At 22.4% G+C, this 27,470-nt stretch overlaps 5 protein-coding genes across 8 annotated transcripts; 2 read left to right on the top strand and 3 right to left on the bottom strand.

Moving 5' to 3' along the window:
* The first annotated feature begins 1,937 nt into the window (after positions 1-1,937).
* Positions 1,938-3,681, top strand: LOC122848739 (N-acetylglucosaminyl-phosphatidylinositol de-N-acetylase). Its single transcript, XM_044147016.1, has 5 exons — positions 1,938-2,569; positions 2,648-2,729; positions 2,796-2,992; positions 3,071-3,201; positions 3,273-3,681. The coding sequence occupies exons 1-5, from the start codon at positions 2,257-2,259 to the stop codon at positions 3,411-3,413; spliced, it is 864 nt and encodes a 287-aa protein (XP_044002951.1). The 5' UTR covers positions 1,938-2,256; the 3' UTR covers positions 3,414-3,681.
* LOC122848738 (neuronal membrane glycoprotein M6-a) lies at positions 3,651-7,157 on the bottom strand. Of its 2 annotated transcripts, XM_044147014.1 has the most exons (6): positions 6,717-7,157; positions 5,978-6,133; positions 5,725-5,861; positions 5,462-5,644; positions 5,230-5,380; positions 3,651-5,155 (listed from the first exon to the last, which is right to left on the bottom strand). In XM_044147014.1, exons 1-6 carry the CDS (start codon positions 6,718-6,720, stop codon positions 4,839-4,841), a joined length of 948 nt encoding a protein of 315 aa, XP_044002949.1. In that variant the 5' UTR covers positions 6,721-7,157; the 3' UTR covers positions 3,651-4,838. The 2 variants fall into 2 exon arrangements, with proteins under 2 accessions (XP_044002949.1, XP_044002950.1); XM_044147015.1 differs by lacking the exon at positions 5,978-6,133 and having other exon boundaries at positions 3,669-5,155; positions 6,717-7,152.
* A 327-nt stretch (positions 7,158-7,484) lies between these two features.
* Positions 7,485-11,836, bottom strand: LOC122848737 (serine/threonine-protein kinase PLK4). Its single transcript, XM_044147013.1, has 6 exons — positions 11,566-11,836; positions 11,365-11,463; positions 10,209-10,535; positions 8,642-10,096; positions 8,350-8,547; positions 7,485-8,261 (listed from the first exon to the last, which is right to left on the bottom strand). Exons 1-6 carry the CDS (start codon positions 11,620-11,622, stop codon positions 8,079-8,081), a joined length of 2,319 nt encoding a protein of 772 aa, XP_044002948.1. The 5' UTR covers positions 11,623-11,836; the 3' UTR covers positions 7,485-8,078.
* Positions 11,837-12,180: 344 nt separating this feature from the next.
* LOC122848736 (CD151 antigen) lies at positions 12,181-27,467 on the top strand. 3 transcript variants are annotated; one of them, XM_044147010.1, is made up of 10 exons: positions 12,181-12,443; positions 12,910-13,110; positions 13,191-13,291; positions 13,392-13,646; positions 25,084-25,179; positions 25,481-25,675; positions 26,337-26,504; positions 26,645-26,737; positions 27,161-27,301; positions 27,381-27,467. In XM_044147010.1, the coding sequence occupies exons 5-10, from the start codon at positions 25,102-25,104 to the stop codon at positions 27,426-27,428; spliced, it is 723 nt and encodes a 240-aa protein (XP_044002945.1). In that variant the 5' UTR covers positions 12,181-12,443; positions 12,910-13,110; positions 13,191-13,291; positions 13,392-13,646; positions 25,084-25,101; the 3' UTR covers positions 27,429-27,467. The 3 variants fall into 3 exon arrangements, with proteins under 3 accessions (XP_044002945.1, XP_044002947.1, XP_044002944.1); XM_044147012.1 differs by having other exon boundaries at positions 12,199-12,443; positions 13,191-13,318; XM_044147009.1 differs by lacking the exons at positions 12,181-12,443; positions 12,910-13,110; positions 13,191-13,291; positions 13,392-13,646 and adding an exon at positions 18,389-18,452.
* Positions 13,795-17,346, bottom strand: LOC122848735 (tudor domain-containing protein 3). Its single transcript, XM_044147008.1, has 3 exons — positions 16,703-17,346; positions 16,518-16,602; positions 13,795-16,424 (listed from the first exon to the last, which is right to left on the bottom strand). Exons 1-3 carry the CDS (start codon positions 16,726-16,728, stop codon positions 14,298-14,300), a joined length of 2,238 nt encoding a protein of 745 aa, XP_044002943.1. The 5' UTR covers positions 16,729-17,346; the 3' UTR covers positions 13,795-14,297.
* Positions 27,468-27,470: the final 3 nt, after the last annotated feature.

Below are 27,470 nucleotides of genomic sequence, written 5' to 3'. Positions count from 1 at the left end.
TATATTGGCTAATTAAATCTTTAACAATATCTATTTTTTAATTTGTATTATAGTGTGAATTCCATACTGAGTGCTGTTCACCTTTAAGGTGTCTAAGATTTGGATCAGACAAATTCTGCGTGACGGCGTCTTTTCTCTAAATGTCATATTAATATGTAAATTAACAAATAATAACTTGGTTTTATCATAAATAAATTTAATAAATGTCCTTATACAATTGTTTAATCAAAATATTAAATTAAATATTGTTCTGTCAATTTTAATTAAATTCCAATTGTACTAATAATATTTTATCATATATAAACCATTTTTTAAAATGAGCAATGTCATATAATTACAAGTTACACTTTGAGAATATTAAAATTGTTTTATTCAAATACTTATAATAATAATTTAACATACGGTAAATATTTCGTAACAATAATTTTTATAAAGCTCAATTATTATTGTTAAATAAAAAGTAAATAAAAAAGTATATTTTTTTTTCTCTTTTATTTTCAGATAATATTGTTATTTTATTTTTAAAAATGTCAAAATTATTTAATATATTTTATTTTTTGTTAATAATTTTAATGTGTATTTTTCCATATGGAAAAACAAGTTGTGTTGGCAAATTTCGTCCAGTAAGTATTCAATAAATAATATTTAAATTAATTTTATACGTTTGAACAAATAATTGATATGTTATTTAAATTTTTTTTTAAAACAGTGTACTATTTTTTCACAATGTTGTATTCACTCATATCGATGCATTCCTAATAATCCAGGTGATACACGAGGAGTATGCAAATATGTAGATAGATCACTTAGGGCTAATTATGCTTCTGTGAGTAGTGGTGAAATTTATGATTATGATATCAAAGATGAAGGAAATAATCAAACTGATAGTTCACTTAAAACAAGCTAATATATAAGCAATGTAATCATACACTATATTTATAATAAAAATTTAAATTTAAATTTAGAAATTAAATATTATATATTTGTGTTTTGTATTTTCTTTGTTTCGATATTTTTTTGATTGTATAATTTATATTACATGACGAAATAATTGATTTTTTTAAAATCTGTTTCTTCAATAAGTTTAATAACTCGAAAAAATATTCTTTTATTTTCTCATAAATCATATTTGCATTATTGTGTAATTATAAAAAAATTAATAAATGCATTTATTTTGTGTGAAAAAAGAAAAATATTTGTGACTTGTCAATAGTCACTGAATTGTGTTAATCTAAATATACATGACCTAAATATAAAAATTACAAGCTTTATATACTGATGCAAACCAAAAAATATCATCCAGTTGCCAAGAATTAATTTAATAAAATTATCATTGATCTTTATTTTTGAATTAATATATTACAATGAAAATTATATTATTGTTATACGTAATTTTAACAACACTTGGTCAAAGTTTTTCTAGATGCAAATATTTTGCTGAAAAAGTAATAATAAATTTATATTATAAGGAATTTTTAAATTTAAACTATTTTTTTTTTTTTAGTGCAATATGAAAAATGATTGTTGTTATCCAAACAATTGTCTTTCAATGGGCACTTTTCCTGGTATTTGCGGAGAAATGGATCCATTTACATTTAAATTAACTTACAAAAAAAAAGACATCAAATAATAAAAATAACATGATAAAAATATAAATTTAATAATAATTATTATCGATGATCTCATCACACTGATGCCATATAAAAATTTGATCTAGATAACATATAAGTATATATCATTTATATTTGTCTTCAGATTTAAAGAAAAATATATTATGAAATAAAAAATTATTCTTGTTATCTGCATAGTTTACTTGAATGAGCATCCTAGTAATTTTTTTCATCAACTATTTTTGTTGTATTTATCATCATTATTGTGCAATTTATTTATTTTTCATGAATGAATGAAAAAATAATAAACAAATAAATGTGTAAAGAGGGCAGTAGTCAACAGTCACTCAACAGACACTGACAGCTCTCTGTTGCTCCAATGGTGATTTAATTTTAAAAACAAACATAACCAAGCAATTGGTCAATCATCAAATTCATCAATCAATCATTTGTATTTCGGTTGTCCTTGATTGCTCCATCATCACCATCATCAGCCACATATCACCAGCCTTTTAAAGATTAACGTAAATTAACGTGTCATGATAAAGAATATTATCTGATAAATAGACAAAATTTATTCACAATGACAACTCGTGAATATTTGTGATTAAATTGACATAAAAAATAATAAATAAACAAACAAGAAATGTTTGATTTATCATTAACATTAAGTTATATTAATAAACAAATAATTGATATTGAAAAATGGTGGTGGTGGTATTTTCGAGAAGTATCAATTCAAATTGTATTTGGATTAATATCATATATATTTGTTTGTATATTTGTTTATTTATTATTGAAAAAAGTAAATCATGAAGCATGGCAACTTCCAGGACCACCATCAAGATTATTACTTGTCACAGCACATCCAGATGATGAAGTCATGTTTTTTGGACCAATGATTTATTGGCTAAATAAACAAAATAAAACAAATATTTATTTACTTTGTTTTAGTCAAGGTAAGTGTTGTTGTTATTATTTATTTATTTAATTGATTATTTGTAATTTTTGTCTTATTTTTTTGTTTGTTTTTCAAGGTGGAGATAAAAAAAGAATACAAGAATTATGGGATTGTGCTAAAATCATGGGTATACCTCATGCAAATGTTACAATAATCATGTAAGTAGTATTAATATTTTAAATAATTTTAAATAGATGAAAACAATTTCAATGATTTTTTTGCAGGAGTACAGAACTACCTGATGATCCAACAGTACAATGGCCAAGTGATATTGTTGCTGAGAATATTTTACAATACATTGAGCTGTATAAAATGGATGCTGTTGTTACATTTGATAAATATGGTGTCAGTGGACACAGAAATCATATTTCGTTATATTATGCTGTTGCTTCACTTTGTTTAGATAAAAAAATTCCTTCTTGTTGGTTCAATAATTAAATTATTAATTTATCATAAATTAGCTGTGAATTTTAACTAATTTATCATGTTTTTTTTACAGATTGTAAACTGTATATTCTTGAGTCTGTTAATTTATTGAGAAAATATGTTCAAATTTTGGATCTTCCATTCAGTTTATTAATGTCTTCTTACTGGTATTTGGTGACTTATGAACAACGTAAAATAATTCACGTAAGGATAATTTTTTTTTCTATTTTTTACGATTATTAAATTCATTTAAAAATAATAAAATTATATTACAGACTGCAATGGCTGCACATAAATCACAATACGTTTGGTTTAGAAGATTATTCATGTTATTTTCAAGATATACATTAATAAATACACTTCAAGAAGTTAATGCAATAGATCTTGAGCTAGATTTTCAACTTGATGATCATTAAATGAAAAATAATTTAAAAAATTGTACAAATTTATAAATACTATTCCAAAGTGTATATAAAGTTTTAAAAAAAAAAATTATTTACGATTAATAAATATAGATTTAATTGTCTATTTATTTATTTATTTTATATATTTGTTGTTTAAATTTAATTACAATTTTGCCATGATAGTAAGACACTTTTAAGGCACTTTTAGCATAAATAATAATCTCATTGTTAAATGTTGAGTAAATAATTTGTTAAATACATTTTTTTTTATTCTCAAAAATTATGATATTTTATATCATTTATATATATTCTATTTGATTAACACAAATATATAATCAAGTGATTTTTTTAAATATAAATATTTTTTGACAATTTAGTCATTTAGTTGCCATTTGATATGTTTTTTGTTTAAAAAAAAACAATATTATTTTTGAGTTTTAATCAAATTTTTATATAATATATATATTTAATTATTTTTATGTATAAAATTATATTTAATGAAAAAGTAACAATAATACTTTCTACATGGACGTATTTCTTTTTTTCTTTTTTTCTCAATAATTTCTAACTTCAATTCTAATTTTTCCCACCAAAATATTTTTACATTTTGGCACGCTATTTGGATTATTGCGTATTTATTTAAATTAATTTTTATAAAAAAAAAATTATAATAATTAGCAACGCAATAGCTATGCTTAATTTTGAACACATTTTTATCGTCAAAAAAAATATGAAAATAAAAATTTATTTTCTAGAAATTAAACTATCGCTTCGTAATTGCACAATATTAAAAAAAGAAAAATTATTAATTCATTATTAAATAAAATTTATCTTGCAAAAATTTATCTTTTGTACTCGTAAAATTTTGTGTTTTCAATATATAAAGCATATAAAGAAAACACTGGATCGGAATATACTGTTTTTTCATAAATACCCCAATTTACAACATAAAAAATTAAAAATGATAGTTGTAAATATTACTACACCCTGTGCAAATTATAAAAAAATATTAATTGTATTTTAAATAAACAGTTGTACTGTTGTTTTTTTTTTTTTTTTTTCAAAAATATATAATTAATTGTGCAGGCCATGGAATAATAGAGCATAATAAAGCTCTAAATTAATATTTAAATCTCATCTTAAAGTGATAATAAATTACAATCAATTTATCGTTAATGTTTAGATGATTTAGTGATATTTTTTTGAATATATTATTGATCCCTATCAGGTGTAAAATTGATTATAAAAATCATTATAAAATTAAAATAATTAGCAGTGTTATCCCGCAAGATCTTTTTAGTCAATGAACCCTCAAAAATAACTAAATATTTGACCTTGTGCACAACGAGAGATTCACCCAGTATCGCAAATTTTATAAAATAAAAATAAAGATGATGTTTACATGGGGCTCAAAGCAAAGATCTCACGGGCTGTATCCTAGAATCTGTCTTTACTACGATGATGTAATGAGAGTGTGCCCATACCATGTTGTGGTGATTCACCATCACCAGGATCTTGTAAATATTGAAGCTCTTGAAGTTCTTGAAATTTTTCATGATCACGAATATGAGCATAATTTGCAGATAAACACATTAAATAATGTATTAAACTCATGATAACAAGTACCGATGCAATTGTTGAAAATATAAATGGAACATAAGCTTTTTCAACAGTATCTCGACAAAAAATTTTTATATCTCTTGATTCACATGCTTTCATGTATTCATTTTTATGACCATCAGGAAATACAAAACCTAAAATTAAAATTATATATTATAATTAATATAAATTAAAGAAAAATTTATTTTAAAATATTAATTAAACTTACTAAATTGTGTAAAATCAATGCATGTTTCTCTTTTTTCTACACCATCACTGTTGCATATTTTCCAAAAAAATGTAAATGAAACGGTTATTATTATCAATGCTGCAAATACCAACAGCCAAATAACAGTCAGAATATACGTAACTGCCATAAACTATAAAAAAAAAAAAAAATACATAAGTAGAGATAATTAATTTACAAACACAATTTATATAAATTATAAAAATACACATACCACTGCACAAGATATTCTACCACCAACACGAGACCTCCAAGCACGATAAACCTTGTGACGTGTTGCTCCAGTTGTCAAACAACCAACACATAAAATCATGAATCCCAATGCAGCCATACTCACTCCAATTGTTGCAAATGTATATTGAAGAGGCTCCAGCCATGTTAATTGAATACGAAACACCTAAAGTATATAATAAAAAAAAAACAAAATGATTACTCAATAAACAATGACTAATCAAGTGATTATAATAAAATACTTGCATCAATAAGCATGATGTTGGTGAGTGTAGCACCTTTGTGCATAAATACACTGAAAATTCCAACACCTAAACAACACATTATTGTTGCAATTAGGGTGGCATAGGGTATCCTAGCCATGCAATCATTGCATGTATTACCTAAAACAAAATTAACATTAGCTATATTAGTATATAATTTAAAAGAAAAAAAAATATTATCACGTGTTTTTATTATTAATTAAATTTTATAAATATTATTTCAACAACAAACTCACTCTCCGATTCATAATAATCATGCAATGTGCGTTCAGAGTATCTGTCAATACTGATATTACTGATAAATCTTTTTTGTCTCAATGGTAATGTTGGTGCATTGTGTATATCCTCTTCAATATCATTATCATCAATAAATTCTCTACTCCTTTCTCGACCTCGTGACATAATTAAAAAACTTTTTTTCTATTTATTTAAACTTTATTTTATATATTTTATAATACTATTAAATGAGGTTTTATCGTGTCTAGGTAAAAGCTAGTAGCTAGTTTAAGATTGAAGCGACAACTGAGTGATAAAAATATTTTTTTTAAAAAAAAGTATAAAGTGATGACTGATGCATGACTAATAATCCCACTTCTTGGATTTTTTTTTTTTTTTTTTTAAATCCATGAAATGTCTATTGATAGTAAAGACAGAGTCATTATCAACAAGATGTTTACTAAGCAACGCACTATGGTTTTTATCTTTAGAGATAAAATAAATAAAATATATATATAAAACGTCAGTATTTTATTTTAAGTGTCATATTGATAGTGAAAGTTGTTGAAAATATATTTATAAATTTTAAATTACTTTTTTTTTTTTTTTTTAAATTATATTGTTATTGTTTGTTTTATTTTTTTTAAAATTAGTGATTGAAAAAAAAGGTGAGGTAGATAAGAGATAGTATAAATGTTTATTTAATTAGTGTGAAATATAAAAATAATAATAATCAATTATTTATATTAAATAACATACCCATTGTTGATGAATATTTTTAGCAGGTGGTTAAACGGGTGTGGACGCTAACAAACTGTCAATTCAGTTCTCCCTTGTTTATCAATTTAATTTTATTATAATTAATTTAATTTTATTAACATCATCCCACGCTCAATTATTGGAAAATATAATTCTCAATTATATTTGATATATTAATTTACTCCATAATTATAACATTGATTGAGCTCAATCATTACAATCACTTTGACAGATTTTTTTAAATTTTATTTTTTGTTTTGGAGTCTAATAATTTACTGGAGCTAATTATTATTTTACTAATTAATTAATGATATTAATTTATTTTTTTAAACATTAAATTTGTTTATTTATTTATTGTTGTATAAAACTCTCTATGCGCACAAGTGACATGAATGAAATAAGATGGCGACTGACGTTGCAACGAGTGAACGAGTTGTTTTTTTATTATGGGATTATAAAAAAAAAAAAATCCCGTTCCGTGTCTGTCTGCTCGACTGCTTTGACTTTCAATCGAGTGAATGGCTTACTATAAAAATTATATAAAAAAAATCACAATGCATATAGAAAAAGATTACAAATATTTTATTTTCATTGATAAAAATATATTTTTTCAAGTTTATGGAAATTTTAAATTAAAAAAAAAATAGCTTTTTAAAGATTCTTCATTGAAATTTTATAAATAATTTATTTAAATTAGTTATTTTAATTATAATATATCGTAGTTACAAAATACTTATATTAAATAATAATTTAATTTGTCAGTCTTTTTATTAAATTGTCGATAAACAAAAAAACGAATGAAATACTTACCTATTGGTTTTCATATTGACAAATTAAAATATATATTTACAAAATAATAATTAAAAAATGGTTAAGAGGTCAATGAATCTATCAGTCTAATAACTCGTTAATTAATGTTATACATTTTTTTGTACAATTGCTTCTACAGTCAATGGTCATTAATAATCAAGTATTGCTCAACAATCTGAATGTATTTTTAAAAAATTACAATTACATAGTCATCTTTTTTTTTTTTTTTTTTTTAATAATATATATTTTTTTTTATATTAAAAATATCTAATATTTTACTTAAAAAAAATATATATATATAATATATATAATTATAAAACTACCGAGTGGATTAATAAAATTATTTTGAATGATAAAAAAAAAAAAAAAATTAAAAAAATAATCTCTCTGATAATTGTCTCATATATGCTTAATTTAGATAATTATTATTTGCAATATATGACTTAAAAATAAATTGTACTGAGTTATAAATATATACAGTTATATATTTTAATGAAATGTTGATGAATGAACGTTGTTATTGGTGATGATGATTTTATGTTAAATTTACGTTTATCGATATGAATAACTTGCTGATGGTCCATATCTTTCTAAAAGTGATGGCAACTTGATCATTTTTTCTTTCATCGCGTCCGGAAAATCACCTGGTAATTGTTTTTCACGTGATAAACTAAAACATTTATTTGTTTTTTTATCTTCTATAAAAGTTCTACCACCATCTTTTTCTGGAGATATCTAAAAATAATAAAATTCGATATATTAATTATTGTTTTTAACTCAATAAATAAATAAATAAATAATTAAAGTTTTATAGAAAACTTACAGTTATTTTTATGCCATCATGAAATTCCAAGACAATATTACCACTATTATTTGGATTATAGCTTATTCTTCCAACTCCAGGAATATCTCTTGCTTTGATAGTTATAGGATAATTTGTTGAATTAACACTACCTCCCATAACTGATCTCGCTGTATTTGCTGATGACATTGATGCAAATGAACCAGAATACGATGGTATCTAGAGAAAAAATAAAATATATTAGGTATATATTTCAAGAGACTTTGTTTTTATTTTTTTAATCAATTGGAAAAAAAATAAAATAAATACTTACAATTGGCTGGCTGTTATTTGAAAAACTTGATATATTTGATTTGTTACGATAACTGGATGATTCAGTTAGAATTGATTGTGGTGGTGGTGGTCTTCGTCCAATTATTGCTGGAAAATACGATTGTTTTGTTGCATTTTCCAAGTCTATTAATGTTCTCTCCAAGTCAATACATTGTTTACGAAACACATGAAATTCATTTCTGTATTTATTTAATTCACCAGATAAATTATCATTAATTGGTACTCCATTTTTAATTATTTTTATACAAGAATCTATCCAGGTTATTTTAACTCCATCATAATAATGAATTTCAACATCTGGATTTGGTCCATTTTCCATATAAAGTACTTTAGCATTAATATGATATATTGTTAGCTTTGGTGTTTTTGCTTTAACAAGTTTTATAAATTTATCAGCATAATAATATTTTTTTAAATGTTTTTGTGGTAATAAATCAATTGACCATTTTTCACAATGTAAACATTGTGTTGGTGATGGTGGTTCATCACCAATTTTACCATATGCTGGTTTATATAATTGTACAGTACGTCCATCACTTGATATTCTAAAAACTTCATGTATTTTTTCTGTTTGATCTCTATGTTTTTTTAATAATTCAATACAAATTTCACCATTTTTAAGTATTGTTAAAATTGCATTTCTTGTTTTATGTCTTGTTGGTGCTAATCTTTCTGAATTAATTGGTGTTAGTAGAGTTTTTTCTGTTGTATCAGGTGGACGTGGTGTTGATGTTAAATATATATTATTATTCCATGGTTGATTATTATTATTGATATTACTATTATTACTATGAAAAATATCAGATAATTTTGTATTATTATTATTATTATTATTTGATGAACTATTAGGATGACGATAATTATAATTAGAAATATTTGTTGTTATAATTGGTGCAATTGATGAATTATTTGTCATTATTTGTTGATGTTCACGTGGTGAAGATAATCTTTGACTCATTGTTGTTGCTGATGATGATGATAGTGTATTACCTAAACCTGAATCACCATCTGCTGACATTGTTCTTGATGAATGTATGTTATTATTTCCATAGTATGATTCCTTATCAAAAGATCCAAATAATGGATGATTTAATGCGTCTCTTAATGAAATTCTTTCTTCTGGTTTAATTTTCATTAATTTTAATATTAAATCTTGTGATTGACGTGATACGTGTGATGGTATTTTAAATTGACCATCTTGAATTTTATTTAAAGTTTCTGGTATACTTGATGAATGAAATGGTGCTTTTCCAACTAGCATGACATACATTAATACACCAAGACTCCAAACATCAACTGGTGGTCCATATGAACATTTTGGTGAATTGGTTGAATTTCTTGCTATTTCTGGTGCAATAAAATTTGGGGTACCACACATTGTTTTGTTTGTAGCATCAGGACAATTTGATGTTGATAAACCAAAATCAGCTATTTTCTGTGTACAAAATTGGGGAAAAAAAAATTAAATATTTATATTAATTTGTATGTTTAATAATACTATTAAATAATGATATTAAATGTATTGTTTTTTTTTTAAATCAACTTACACATTTGTTATCTTTAGTAAGCAGTACATTTGATGGTGAAAAATCACGATGAATAATTTTTTGTGAATGTAAATATATTAATCCCTCAATAATTTGATGTAAATATGTTATAGCAAGTGATTCTGGCATACCATCTTTATACTCTTTTTCCAATAAATGTCGTAAACTACCACCAGGACAATATTCCATAACTAAATATACATAATTTTCATCTTCATAAACTGTGTACAATTCAACAATTGATTTGTGTTTTAATTTTGAATGAATTTCTATTTCTGATTGAACTCTCAATTGTGTTTGACTTTGAATTATTTTTTCTCTCAATAGCTAGAAAATAAAAATAATCAATTCAGTTTATAATTTAAATTAACGTAAAAATATATTTTTATTTATAAAATTTTAACTATGGATTTATCAACTGATCTCAATAATTATTTTCAGTAATAAAATCCACGTTTTTTTTTTGTAAGATTGCAAAAAAAAAATAATCTCGTACGATATTTATTTTCTACGGATTTATTATTTTTTGTCTTGGATTATTTATTGGGTTATTAAGGTGTTATTTTTGCCCTGACCGATCTCATAATATTTTTTCGGTTCAGATGCAACAAATTAGTTAAAAAAGAAAAAAAAAAAAGAAAAATACAACACATAAAAGTGACGCTAATTGGGATGCTGTTGAATTTTATTTTTTAATTTTTTTCTAAGCTGATTTTGTGGTGGTAACATTGTGACCACAGTGCATTTTTTTTTGGCAAGTGTAAAACGTGAAAAACGGTCCCAATATAAGAGACCCCCCTGGGGCATTGGCATCTGTTTGCTGTAATTTTCAGAAATGACAATTTGATCATAATAACTTGACAAATACTGCATGCTAAAAAAAAAAAAAATCTAATGTTTATAGTATATATATTGTAATTAATTAATAGCAAAAAAACCTGTTGCTTTTTATCGTCTAAATTAGCACAATTTTAGCAAATAAAAAATAAAAATGGAGTGTACTTTTACATAAATAATTTACTCAATTATTTATAAACAAAATAATTATTCAACAGCAACTAATTATTAATATTTATCCATGTTGTTATGAAAGCCCATGACACTTTTCTGTAACGCCCAAAAACAAAAGACACTGTCAAATTAATAAAATAAATACCATTTTTATTGCTACAGTTTTCTCGGTAAGTGGACATGTTCCTCTGTGTACTGATGCAAATGCACCAGTGTCAAAAGGAGTTCTTTCTGGTCGATAAGCCTAAATAAAAATAAAAAATATTAATTAATTTGTTTACAATTTTATATTCAATTGTATATATAGGTATATAAGACAAAGATAAAAAACATTTGAAATGCTAACCTCGATATTAGAACAGAAGCCGCGATTTTCGTAATGCGGTATCATCCCGGGAACCATGAGTGTCTCCCGGGACTCTCCGCGAATAAATAATTTATAAAAAAATAAAAAAATTTAATTAACGATTGTTTTGATTACTATATTATTATCACTATTAAATATTATGTATTGATAAAAATTTAACTGTGTATAGCACAAACACTAACGACATTATTTTACACACGCCATGTTAATTTTTTCTTTTTTTTTTATTCGGTTGGACAAGTTCATTGGATCAGTAAGTTGTAAAAACCGGTTTGGCGGTAAAACACACACACACAAACAGATGGCCTAAATAATAACAATAATAATAAATATTATTATTATTATTTATTGATTTCACATGCGTGTCAATTTATTTTTATAAATAATATTTTTTATTTATTTATTTAATTTATATCTCATTGATTTATTTTCTTATTATTACTATTATTAAATAAATAATTTGTATTTATTTATTTATTTATTAATAAATTTATTTATTTATAATAATTTTTTTTTTTTTATTTAGAAATAGTTTATGTTTTTACCACTAGGTGATAATTTTTTTTCTTTGTTAGTTTTGACGCATGGTGGCGCAGTGTTCGTTTTCTTTTTTGTGTGATGACAAAGAAAAAATTGTGCTCCGTCGTGATCGTAATATTTACGTTATTTTTGATGTTTTTTGGTTGAATTAAATTATTTATTTATATTTTTTTAATTAATTAACGTGTTGTTAATCCAATGATGCATAAATTTTTTGGTTTTTTTGCGTTATTTTCTCTAAAAATTGGATATTGTCAATGACAGTCAAGACGCAACAAGCAATGACAAATTTACAACAAAAAAATGGATAATTTTTGGTAAATATTGTTTATAATTATTATTCACACGTTTGTTATGAATAATTGAATGGATATTAGTAAAAAAAATTAATAAAATTAACTTTTGAATAAAAAAAATTCTGTCAATTGAAGTAATATTTATTAATATTAATAATTAATAATAAAACAACATGTCACAATGTTTGACTATATCATAACAATTGTTTTTTATTCTTTTATTTTTTTATGATAAAAAACGATATTATAGTGATTTATTGTGTTTTTTTTATTCATAAATTAAAAATTAGTGTCAACATAACCTCAATTTACCTTTTATGTACAAATATTTTTTTGAAATTGAAGAAAATATAATTTTAAGCATGACATGCTGAAATAAATAATAAATAAATGATAAACAATAAATAATTAATTTTATTTGTTTATTAAATTGTTATAAATTAATTAATAATTTTATTTAATTTTTTTCTTTTGTTTGATGTTACAGGTGTCAACAAGTGTGACTAAAAAAATTTGGAAAAATGTTTTGGATATATCAAAATAGAGTCAGACTGGATGTCAACAAGTTTAAACAAACATTGGCTAAATTAACATGAGATTATTATCTTGAATGACTCATAATTGTTAATATTAAAATAATGTTTAAAATGGTACAACATTATTGGAGCCAAAGTTATGCTCAAATACAGTGAGTTGTTTTTTTGTTGTTAATTTTTAAACTAAATAAAATAACAAATTTAACTGTTAATAATTTTTCCAATGTTATAGCTATCATCAATTATCCTTGTCAATAAATCAGGTGCATTAGTAAGATGATTAAAAACAAAAAGAAATCAAAACAATGATGATGCTGTTGACAGAGATTAAAAGTACGTTGATTTTTTTTAAGAACATTAGTGAGTGTATTTTAATATAATTATATTCAACTGTATTAATAATTAATATTGCTTTGTTTAATTTTTTTTTCAGTGGTTGTGCAAGTGTAATATTAAAGTCCAATATTTAGAGTAGTATTATTTCATCAATTAAAAAAAAAAGTATAAATATTTAAGCGTTAAATCGTGAGTGAAATTGTAAATCAAATCAGTGAGTTAGTATTTTTTAAAAAGTGTCTGTGTACAAAGTCTAGTTGATGACAAATTGATGAATTAGCTGGTACAACCTGAGGACATCTGAGTTTCATCAATATGGCTTTGCAGAGTATTTCTTCTGGTGCTACAATAGGTAAGTGATTTTAACAATGTCCAATTTATTTGTTGTTAAATTTAAATTTTTAATCAACCATCTTAGTCGTAAATAAATATTGTTGTTGATAAATAGTTTGAGCTGAAACAATAATATTAGTAGCAAGTCAATTGAAATAAAATTATCATTCCCATTTTCTCTATTTGAAAATTTATTGAGTTATATTTTATTAATTTCATCAACAACAAATACAGTTGATAATTAACATCATATACATACATGATTTTTTAAGTAACTTTTTTTTTCAAATATTTTGATTATTACATTACAAAGAAAAAAAAAAAAACAAGTTATATTTCAAATTATATTTGGAATATTTAACTAATTATCTCAGTCGCTTCAACAACTTCATTATTTTATTAATGAACAAAGCATAATAAAGTTATTTTTTTTTTCAACAATGTTTAATGAGTTAGTAAGCAAAAAAGAACTATGAAGATTGATTATAAAAAAAAAAAAAAATGTTTACAACTCATTACAACTATTGATTGTTTTATATTAATAATAGTATCAGTTTTTATTACTTAAATTTTTTTTTTGCAAGTAATTTTTAAAACTGAATGAGCATTTCTATGAATTTTTTAATTTTTTAAATTAAAAAAAAGAATTGAAAAAAAAAAAATAAATAGTTTATAAATTTTCACGAGCGTTTGATGCATGTCCACGTTGTGCTGGTGGTTGATAAATTGCCTGGGCTCTTCGTTGTTGACTTTTTTTTTTATGAATATTACCACCACTTCTACGAAATTCCATTCCAGCACCAGAATAATTTTCCTCATGTCTTGGAGCTCGATTATTTCCACTTGAACCACCACCACCACTACCACCACGATGTTCTTGTCTCTTGTTTTCATTAATAAATGTATGAGAAAAGTCTTCAGTTATTGGCATACAATCAATTTGTAAGACTTCTTCATAATTACCAAACTCTTTAAATTGTACAACACAAGTTTTTGATGAAACAGCTGATACTTCAGCATTGTAATAACGATTATCTTCCCAATATTTAGCCATACATTTATCACCTTTTTTCCATGACCAATTACAATCTCCACCACCACCTCCACTAGCAGCAGCACTATTTGACTCGATTTTATTTTTTTCAACATGATTATTTCTTTGACTTGGTCCAGTAAATACACGACTTGCATTATTAACGTCTTTGTTGCCTTGATATTTATTTGTCTGAATTTGTTTTGAATTTTTATCTGTCGATGATGATGATGATGCTGGATTAAATGTTTTTGGGCCTACTTGAAAATTAGATCTATTATTTGATTTTAAATTATTATCATCATTGTTTCCTTGATATTTATTTGTCTGAGGTTGTTTTGAATTTTTTTCAATTGATGGATTAAATGTTCTTGGGCCTACTTCAAAGCTAGATCTATTGTGTGATTTTGAATTATTTTTAAAATCATTTTGTTTATTAAATGAATCAAATGATTCATTTTGATTTTGATGACGATTGTTATTATCATTGTATTGATTTTTTGAAGAATTTTTAGTATAACCACTTGATGAATCATTATTATGACGATCATTTGTTTGAAATAATTTTCCACCTCTATTACTTTGTTCTTGTTGATAATGTGATTGTTGAGGATTTCTTTGAAATCTTGGTGGTTTACCTTGGTATGTATTTGTTGATCCATACTGATTACCATTAAAATTTTCATTATTTGTTTTTGGTTTTGAAAATTTTGAATCATCTGAATGTCTTGGTGGTGCTTGATATGCACCTCTTCCACCTCTATTACCACCACGTCTACCTTTTCCTTGTTGATTATCAAAGCCTCTATCTTCATGTTGTCTTTCATGATAATTATTATTATCAAGTCTTGAATTACCAAAATTATCACTACTATAATTTGTATTTGATGTCATTTCCATAGCTTCTAATTGAGCTGGTAATTTATTTTCAAGAAAATCAAATAATGATACTTTTCCAATACTTGGTTTTGTATCATCATTTTTTTTTTCAAATCTTTTACCTCGTGGTTCTTTTGTTTCTCTTGATTCACGTGTATTATTATTACCACTAACTCTATTATCATTTTTTTGTAATAATTTTAATGCACGATCAACATTATTACGATTAATTTTTAATGCATATTCAGCTTGATCAATATTAAAACCATGATCAACAATTTTTTGTACAGAATGATCAAGTAATTGTTTATTACCACCACCAAATATTTTTTTACTACCTTGTTTAGCAGCTTCAGCAATAGCATCTTGTCTTTGTGCTTCAAATTCAGTATTATCTTTATTTATAATATCTTTATCATTCATTGATTTAAAATTTTTATCTTGTTCAGTTATTTTTATAATTTTTTTACCAAATGGTATCCATGGTGGTGGACCACCTTCTTCAGCTGATCTTACTCTTGAATGAAATGCTAATTTTTTATTTAATTCCCATTTTTCAATTAAATTAATAACTTTACCACCAAGTATATTTAATATATTTGATGGTTTTAATAAATAAATACCATGTGATTGTAATATATTTGTAAATTTTAATAATATTTTTGTTCCTGGTAGTGTATTTATATTTATTAATGATATATGTTCAAGTTCAATTGCTTGATAATTATTTTTACCATCAGTTAAATAATATTTAAGCATTCTTGGTGTTGATTTTGATTCTTGATTATTTTTTGGTGCTGCAACATTTCGTAATTTTTGTATTTGAAGTACCAAGTTTCCTTTGTTAATATCACCTTGACCACTTCCAATTTCTCTCAAGTCCATCTAGATAAAAAAAAACAACAACATACAGTAAATATTATTCATATATTCATCTTTGTTTTTTTTTAATATAAAAAAAAACAAAAAAGTACTCACATCTAATGCTCGTTTTATCAGCTTTTGTACATCAGTTATTGCACCAGAATCACTGATCAAATCAAATCCCTGCTCTGTCAGGTACCTGGCAAAAATAAAATAAATAATTAATTTTTTTATTTTGTTAAATAAATAAATAATCATTATAATAATATTAAATTAAAAAAAAAAAAAAATCAACTAACCAGCCCTGCTCCTTCATCTTCTCCATGATGCTCCCAAAAAAAAAATTCACTTGGTTTATCAAACAATACACAATATGTTGCTACACTCGTAATGAAAAGTGTAAACTCAAATAAATAAATAAATAAATTATAAACACTCGAAGATAAAAAATAATGCTGCACTATAAATGACAAATAAACACACTGTATTGTCAAATTTACATTGTTGTTTTATATCAGTATTTATTAATAGTCTCAGATTAATTGATAAATATAGTAAATATAATAATACACTTTATTAATTTATTAATTGATATTAATAAATAATAATTAAATTGAAAAACCGCACCTATGATTTTTCATGATTTTAGCAAAAGCAACCATATTGAAATTTTCATCAAACTCACACATACACATTGATCTTGATTTGTTGTATGTATATGCAAAATTTAGTAAGTGTGCAAAGTGTTGTATTAATTAACAACAATCATCTGACAAATAATGCATAAATAATTAAAATAACAAAAAAATATGATGAAAAAATAATATTAAAATAATGTTTAAGTCAAGTTAATTTATCGTGATATATCAAATTATTAATAAAGAATTGATTTTTTTGTAATTTGACATTTACTCACATTATTGTTGCTATCACTGCGCAGGTAAATTCTCTCTCTCTTTTTATCTTCCGATTGACGCCGAAAATGGCGGAGAAGCGGGAAATTTGAATAAAAAAAAAGTTATTTTCTAATTATAAAATACATTTTGATAATAAATATTTTGCAGAGATCAGAGAGACAAATATTTTATTGAATGTATTTTAAATTATTTTAAATTGTTTATAATGATAATTTAAAAAATTAAAAAAAATTTTTTATTTACATATCAGACAAGTCACTTTCACACTCGCAATAAAACTTCATTTTTAAATTGAGTAATAATTGCGATGATACACAAAGAAATAATAAAAATTGATGAATTAAATTAATTTTAAAAGAAACTAGGACATGTTAAATAAAAAATGTAAATTATATTAAATAATATAAGAAATTGAATGCCAAAAAATTATTTAATTTTTTATTTTATATTGTATATATAATTTATTTTTATTTTTTATATCAATATACAATTGACTTATTTTAAACATTTTTGTGTATTCATTTTGGAGTAACTAATTTTAGTGGTGATGATGTCTCCAATAAAAACACACATTTTATGTTTATACTTATAAACAAAAACATAAAAATTCTATTTTAAATTAAACTCAATTTTAAACATCTATTTGTAAAAATTAAATTTTACAATATTAATTATTATTTAAAGAGAAAAAAAACAAAAATATAAATTAAAATTAAATGATAAATTTAATATAAATAATAAACCAATAAATGTATAGTAAAAATTTGACCCTCTTTGTTCTAGTCTGCAAAAATAATAACAAAATAAAAAAAAAAAAAAATTACATAACAGTTGATGGATTAGGTGTATTAGTATAGTTAGATATAATAAAAATATTAGAAAAATGAAAAATCATGTTTTAAAATAGTAAATGAAAAAAAAAAAAAAAAAGAGAAACGATCAATAGTTACTTGACTTAGATACTAGATATTTCTACACGTCACATATGTTTTTTTTTTCCGTATTCAAATGCGCATATATATATGTGTATGCATACATGGTATACTTATAATGTCAACATGTAATAATAATTTAAAAATTAAAATCCTTATAGTGAGTTAAAGATATTTCGACGATGAATCACGCTCAACAGGTACTTCAAATTGATTTTACGAAACTTTCGTGGCATACTTAACGTTAAAATATTGCAAAATATAACATCGTACAAAATATCTTTGCATTACAAATAAATAATAATAATAAAAAAAAAAATAATAATCAATTTTTAAATAATAATTTTTTATATATATTTTATTTATTATTTTTTTAATCGTAAAATTACTATTAAAAAAAAAAAAAAAATTAATTCATATAGGTATTTTATCAGGTGTTGAAAAATGTTCAACAGTTTATTTATTTATTGATTTATTGATTTATTTATTTAGTTTGTTTAAAAAAAAAAAATTGCAAATATTTACAAAAACTCAGATGAAATTTAAAAAATTCCGTTTTAATAATTAAATATTTTCTTTAAAATGCAATAATTATATTTAAATTATTATAAATAATACATTATTGTTAATTATATTATTTATTTATTTATTATTATTGTTTATAATTGATTTTACGTGACAAATTGGTGGTAATATTTACCCCATTCAAATGTATCCCCACCAATTTTTGTTGAATAAAATATTATAACATACATTCACGTAGATGTAGTAAAAGGCATCAGGCGGGAATATTGTTGAAATATATATACGCATTGCATATAGTATATAGCGATGACTTAAGCCAATGCCTGAAAGCCTTCTGATCCATGGTCTCAGACTCAAAGCTGTTTTTCATTTCAGTTTTGTCTCAGCATTCTGTTGTTAAACAACGCCCATCTTTTTTAAACATATAAATTTTTATTTTATATAATATATATAGATCAAACAGTGATCCAATTTCATTCATGTTGATATTTACAAAATTTATTAATTACAATTTTTTTTAAATAATTTTTTATTTGATTTTTTTTTTCTATTGTTTATTTTTAAATTAAATAATTTCGGCGTGCCAATATATAAACAATTGTTGATATAATTTTTGTTTTTTATTGTTTTATTTATTTTTAATTAAATAATTATTTTTTAAAATTTTTGACGGTTTTTGTCTTTTAATATACTGGTGCCGGTTGCTGGAGAAAGGCAACTTTGGATCATCTTGCCTTTAAACTGATCTAATACAAACGTGAGATTTTTATTGCATATTTAAAATTATTTTATTTAATATATTTAAAAATATTTCTTAATATATTAATTTTTAAAAAATATTCGGATTTTCTATAATTAAAATTTCATGTTTAATGTGTGATATTTATCATATATATAATTGATTAAATTAAAATTGAAAAGTAAAAAAAAAAAACAACAACAATTTATTATTTGGTTGTAAAATAATTATTTTTTTCATTTTAATTAAATTGATATTTAATTTTTTAATCAATTAGTTAAGCTCCCACGTTGATTATATATATTTTTTTTTTTAATTCAATACAAATTTTTTATGCTTTGAAAAATGCTTGAAACGTTTTATACAGATATAAAAACGTGTGGATTTATAATAGATTACTTGAGGGATACAGTTGTGAATTTTGAAAATTGAGTTTCGTGAGTGTACCAGGGTAAATAATAATATATATTTTTAGAATAGTCGATGTGTAAAAGTAGTGTGATAAATTTTAAAATTTTATAAAATATTCTATATACCACAAATGTTAGAAAATGAAAAAAAAAAGATGCTGTATTGAAAATCATGAGAAATAATAAATAATTGGCTATAGGCGCGTCTCTATTTTATTACCCTCGTATTAAAGAGAAATTCTTGAGAAAATAAACATAAACGAATGGTCCATTGTTTATTTTTATTTATCTATTACTTATTTATTATAATATAACCACCTTTTTTTTTCTACTAAAAATCGATTTTCATATTTATTTTACTATCAATTGTTAAATAATAAAAATGAAAATAATGAACACTTAAAATATTTCCTTGTAATTTATGAATCAATGTAAATAATTATTGAGGAAGAATGAAAATTCAAGGCTTACTATATAATACGCAAGAATTATTTTTTTTTCCATAAATTTGAAATTGAAAAAAAAAATATAAAATAAAATTTTACACAGCTTAGTTTTTTTTTTTTTCACGAAAACAAAATGATCATTATTAGATGTATATAATAACTTAATTTAGGTTATTTAGTTTGATATATGATTTTGTTAATTATCTATTTAATTTTTTCTTTTTAACAATGGGAATATAAAAAATATATTCCTGTAATTTTTAAATCCTTCAACCCTAAGGTCCTTGCGTGTTTAAAAAAATATACGAGTAACATGCAATATAAATTATTTCAACAAAGCCAATACTGATAAGAAAAATACAATTTTATATATATATGTAAAAAAAAAAGCTTTGTGTTAATGATTTTTTGATTTTTTTTTAATGCAAATAATGCGTGTCAAAAAAAAAAAAATAATTATCAAGTATTTAATTTGTGTTTTGTTGACAGTGTATATTAGAAACTTGTAAATTCAAAAGTATTATAAAATTCATTCAATAAATTATTGTAAATTGAATTTTCACTTTCCATTTTTGTTATTTTTTTTTTTTATTTCAATTTACACACTTGGCTTTTTAATAATTAAAAAATTTTCAAAATTATTATTATGATGATAATTTGGTAGTTCAATAAAATTCCATAGCAAAAAAATAAAAAAAAATTTTTTAAAAAATAACGACAACCGTAATACTAAGAGTAAAACTTGATGACCTCGACTCGCGCGATACTTTCAGATTCGGATTTAAGAACTAAAGAAACACATTTATATTTTTTTTTATATACGTGTGTCTATATAGGTATATTTTATATATTTAACTAAATCGTGAAATTTGTTCATTTCAAGCCCTTTTTATTATTTAAAAAATATTTATTTTTACAAAGTATATTTCACAGAAAAATAATCCATTCAATTGAAATTTAGTCGCTGGGAAAGTTTTATTTTCTATATGTACATTATCATTGATATTTATCGAGGTCATAGGTTCAAATATTTTATTTAAAGATTTAACACTATTGATAAGCACATGGTGTTTATTTATTATTTATTATTATCATCATGACACAAGGTGTACATAGTTTCTTACATCATCAAAATATTATTAGCTATAAATTTTACTACCTTAAGGGAATTTAAAAATAGTTTTAATATTTTTAATGATGATTTTCTATAACTAATTAAAAAGATATTTTTTTTTTTTTTTGAAGCTAATAATAATTGGCATATAGATCAATTTATTAACGAGAATAAAAAATAATTAATTTATATATTTAAATTGTATTCTCTAGTAAGAAATTTAACTTTTTTAAAAATTCATATTAATTAAAAAAATAAATCTATATTAGTTTATGAAAAATAGCTGTTTATAAAAATATTATTTTTAGCTGATTATTATATACGACTTTGGATGCTGTGTATTATAATACATGTTTTTATTGAGTAAGTATAAATGATACTAGTTTATATGTCTGGTTTTTCTGGACCACATTGAATCCTTCATCTAGTTGTATATTATAAGCATGCAAAAAATAATATTTATAATTAAATATAAAAGCAGATGAATGAAATGTATATTTATTTGTTCATCAAAATTATGATAAATAATTTTACAATGTAATATATGATATTTAAATATCGTTATATATTATTACAACACATCAAGGACTTATTAAACTAATAACATTGCCGTAAATTATTTTTATATATACGTGATATACTAATTTGTTTATGACTTTGAATAACAAACATTGTTGAGTATCATTTATTAATAAATGTATATTTTATTTTTTATTATTATGCGAGCAAAAAAAAAAAATAGATAAATAAAATTATATAATAAAAATTCTCTTTATAATAACTTTATCAGATTAAAGTAATTAATGTTAAAAATAATTAATTAGTTTTTTTTTTTTTTTAAGATATTGGTCAATTTTTTTTTATGATCAATTTATTTAAAACTTTTAATTTAATATTCTAGTTTAAAAAATTAAATAATAAAACTAGAACAAAATTTTTTTAAAAGCGTATGAATATAAATTCATGTTAAGTACAATTTTATTATTATATTATTAAAATTAATCTGATGAAAATGTAAATTGATGTGGCTATTTAAACATCTTGTCCATTTGCGTGAATATAAAAGATAAAAAAAATATTTTAAAAAATTAAAAATTGGATTTATCGTGTAGAATAATTCTCGAGCTAACTTATTATTATTTTTTTTTCTTTTTTACATGATGATGATTTTTATCAGGTAATTAGTGTTATATATTTAGTAGAATATCATTTTATTGTTGATATTATTATTATTTAGCAAGGACGTAACTTAATTTTAATCAAAATAAATTATCAAGATATTATATTGTCCTTGAAATGATATATTTTATGATAAATTTCATTGCAAATATATGTTTAAATTAATTGTCACTTTCTTGAATTGTTGTGGCTACTAGAAAGTACATTTCTCACAATTTTATATTTTTCCAATTTCATTGGCTCAATATACCGTGGAAAATCATCTTCTTTATTTTATATTTTTTTCTTCTTTTAACACTTTCATTTTTCATTAATTTGAAATTTAAAAAAAAGTAGAAAAAAAAAAAGAATTTTGAAAGTTTTAAATTTTATATAAAAAATGTAATTAAAATATTTTTTGTAATTGATCAAGGAAGCAGCAACTAGTTATTTTAAATCCTCAAAATTATTAAAACCACTATTATGATTTTATTTTATTTTTTTCTTTTCACAAAATAAGATGACTGATTTTATTTTGCATATCTGGGTTAAAACCACTGCTTTTGATCATTTAAAAAGATAATATTCAAGGACAATAAGTAAAGCAACCGGTTTGATATATATTCTTTTATTTAACGATGTAGCTATATAATCAACGATCAACAAAATATCAAAACTGGTTCCTCATTCACAATCGAAGCAAAATTATTATACAATAATTATTCTCTAATTTTTCCAATTCAACGTAATGCACTCTCTTCACAAACACCTATTTTTTTTTATTTCATTTTTTTTCAGGGTTACCTGTATATATTTTGCAAGTATTATTTATACTTTGTTTATTTAATATTATTTCTTTTTTTATAAAATAAGCATTTTGTCCTTGCTGGTAACCCAGAAAATAAAAAAAATAAATAAAAAAAAATCACCATAACTGATGGAATAAAATATTAATAATTTAATATATACATATTGTTATATATGAAAATTAAGGAAAAATACATTTATAAAACTAGGTCATCATAGCACTTACAATATTACTTATGATGATTACATAATTTTATTTTATTACTTAAAAGTATAATTTGATCATCAGTTGTGTGTGTGTGTGACCCTTCAATAAGTTTATGCATTTAACAAAAATGGTCTTTACGTCGAGGATAAATACATAAATATATCCATATATATAAACGACTGTAAATTGCGGTTTTTTATTATTTTATTTTATTTTTTTTTTTAAATATATTAATATATTTTTTAAATGTACAATTAAAGTACTTGTTGTTGCATACATCATGCTAAACATGACAATTTTTATTATCAACAATCATAATAAATTCGTCATTAATATTTTTATCTTTTTTTTCTTTCGTTATTATTATTAAATTGTTGAATTAATTAAAATAATGTTGTTGAAGAAAAAAGTAGATTATTTAATAAAATGATTATTTAAAGTGTTTTTTTTTCTTGTAGTATTTTTTTTTTTTATCTGATTGTGTTGATATTGAATGGTTTAGAGTAAATGATTCATCAATATAAATAACAATTTATTACAACAAAGCCACGTGTTTAATAAGGTGTGGAAAAAAAAAAAAAAAAAAAAAATGTAATATACTTTAAATGTTTAATACAAGTCCAAGGTTAAAAATAATTATTAATTATTCTGGTCACTTGGGTCAAAATAAGAAGACTCATAATATACGATATTTATTATTTATAAAAATTTAAAATTTCAAGAAAAACACGTCATTATTAGATTTGTCATTTGATGCATGAAAAGAATAAATAATAATATTATTTTAAATATAATGAAATAAATTGAACTTGAATTTATAATTTCATTTTGATGTGAATATTTTTTTTTTTTTTATAATTTATTATGAAAAACTTGTCTTAGCTGACATCAGCGTATGACATTCAAGTCTTGATGTTTTCAATATCAAAGCAAAATTTATCATATTTTTTTGCGTCATATGTATTACTCAGTTTTAAATTCAGTATACATAAATTTGTTATTTGCAAATATTATCTTACAGTGATCAAACGTTGATTACTTTTTTAATAACAATTTTTTTTTTTCAAATAATATATTAACTCATGGTATTTATTTTAATTAAAGTATTGTTATTATTATATTTGATTGTTTTTTTTCTTTTCGATTAAACATGAATAATCTATTTATTTTTTTAATAATCATTTGAATAAAAAAAAAAAAAATAACTCTGAGATAACTCAAGTGAAAGCAAATTATACAAAAAAATTAAATAATCATTAGACAAAATTTGATGTTCAAAAATTGATCTCCAACTTTCTTTTTTTTTTAAATTTACATAGTTAATTTAATTTTATATATATAGGTCAAAATATATGTATCATAGTACTAATTTTTTTGATTAGAACATTTATTAATTTGAATTTTTTTTTTTTTTTTTCTTACAGGCAAACGGATATTACGCAATGGGTTACGGAACTGAAATGGACGGCTGTGGTCGTTTTATGAAGTATTCACTCTTTGTTTCAAATTTTATTATTTTTGTAAGTATATTATTTATTTTTATATATTATCATTAACTGTATGTGTATAATTTTTTTTTTTTATTAATAAATATGATATGAAGTTGTCATAATTATTATAATCAAAAATTATTTACGTCAAATATCAATGTCATTGCCAAGGCTTTTTAAAACGTCATAAAAAAATTTCTATTTTTGATATAAATATTTATTTAAAATTTTGAATAAATGCGTTTTAATATAAATAAATAAAAAAAAATATATAATTAAATTATTTTAGATATATGTTAATATTTAAAAAAATTTATTTATTTTAATTTAGATTGGAGGATGTACTGTTGCTGGATTAGCAATCTGGGCACTTGTTGATCGAGTACCTTTTATAACTGAATTACTTGAAAATAATTTATTGACTGGTGCTGTTTATGTACTACTTGTTGGTGGTATTATTGTTGCGTTTATATCCTTTTTTGGTTGTCTTGGTGCATCACGAGAAGTTAAATGCATGCTTCTCACTGTAAGTATTTTTTATTTTAAAATAAAATAATTTATTAAATTAATTACTCAACGGTAGTTATATAGGTACAGAAAATATATTTAATTTTTCAATAAAAAATAAAAAGTCAAAGAAAAAAAAATATATATAAAATTATCATAAATATTTTATTATAATTTATTATATTACAGAGAGAAAAAGATGCAAAACATTTACGAAAATTTTCTCGAGCAATATCATGTAAGCCAGTTGTTTACAGAGGGAAATAAAAAAAATAAAAAATCTCATTTTAAAAATGAAATAATATATATATTTTAGTGTCAAATGAGTAATGTACAAAAAAAGAAAAAAAAAAAAAAAGACAGATTGAAATATAAATTTAGATAAATGATTGAGTCTATTTGACTTTATTGCTCAATATTAAGATGGCAAATTAATTTTTTATTTTTATCACTCATAGTAGAGGGTAGAAAATTTATCAAGTTAATTATGCGTGTTTTAGTAGACTAATTTTAAATTTACAACTATGATATTGAGTGTGTTTATTTTTTGCAATTTAATTATGAAAGTTGTAGTTTAAATTTTAAATTTTAATAATACATTTTTTTTTTTTAATTTTATTTTTGATAAATAAATTTTAGGAATATTTATTAATTTGTGATTTTATATATTTTATTTACAGTATTTTTTGATAATATTTCTATTGTTCGTGATGATGCTTATTGGAGGAATTCTTGGATATGTTTTTCGTTCAAAAGTGCTGGGTTCTTTGGAGCAGGAAATGAAGACCTCAATGACGCATTATGACAGAATTAAATATCGTGAAGCTTGGGATGCTACTCAAAGAACAGTAAGTCCCAATATATTTATTTATTTTCTATTTAATTATGATATATAGTTTTATTTAAAAATATTTTAAAGCTTTTAAAAAAAATTTATATATTATGAAAGTATAAATAAATAATATTGTTTTTCTTTTTTTTTTATTAGCTTCATTGCTGTGGTGTCAAGTCATGGAGAGATTGGAATTCAGTTGGTATTAATTTGCCAAAATCTTGCTGTCGTGAAATTCAGCCTGGACAGGTGAGCATTTTTATATATTAAATTTCACAACATTTAAAACTTTCAACATATTTATATTAATAAAATAAAATGATTTATATATAATAAATTTAAAAATAGATAATATAAATATTTTTTTCATGTCAAATTAATGTCATTTATCAAATTAACATTTTTATTTAATATTTTTCTTTTTTTTATTAAATTTTGTTTAAATTAATATCTTTTTTTCGCTAAGATAATATTTGTTTTAAAAAATATATTTCAAAATACAAATTATTATGTGAGTTCTGGCATTCAAGAAACACTTAGATATAATTATTTAATTCAATTACTTAACAGTTGTTCAAACAGTTTGCTGTGTTATCGTTGAAAGATATATACATATTAATATTTTTAAATTGAATAGTTTTAATTAATTTATAATTATTTTTATTTTTGCAGTATTTTAATTGTAATGCAAATTCAGAGTCACCCAATGTATCAAATACTTATACAAAAGGATGTTTAAATGGCACTGAACTTTACATCCAAAGACATGCTTCAATTATTGGAGCTGCTGGTATTACTGTTGCTTGTCTCATGGTAAATAAATTATTTAAAATAATAAATTTATTATAAATTTATTTTGTTTAATTTTTAATTTGATTCTTTTTTTTTTCAGTTATTTGGCATGATATTTTCATGTGCACTATTCAGGATGATAGAATGACGCAGAGAGTTTTACGTACCTTAAGGAAATTAACAAATTCAA

Source organism: Aphidius gifuensis, linkage group LG2, assembly GCF_014905175.1.
Source record: "Aphidius gifuensis isolate YNYX2018 linkage group LG2, ASM1490517v1, whole genome shotgun sequence".
In the NCBI taxonomy this organism is placed as follows: Eukaryota; Metazoa; Arthropoda; class Insecta; order Hymenoptera; family Braconidae; genus Aphidius; species Aphidius gifuensis.
The sequence above is the reverse complement of the archived record's forward strand: the minus strand, read 5'-3'. Positions and strand labels throughout refer to the sequence as shown.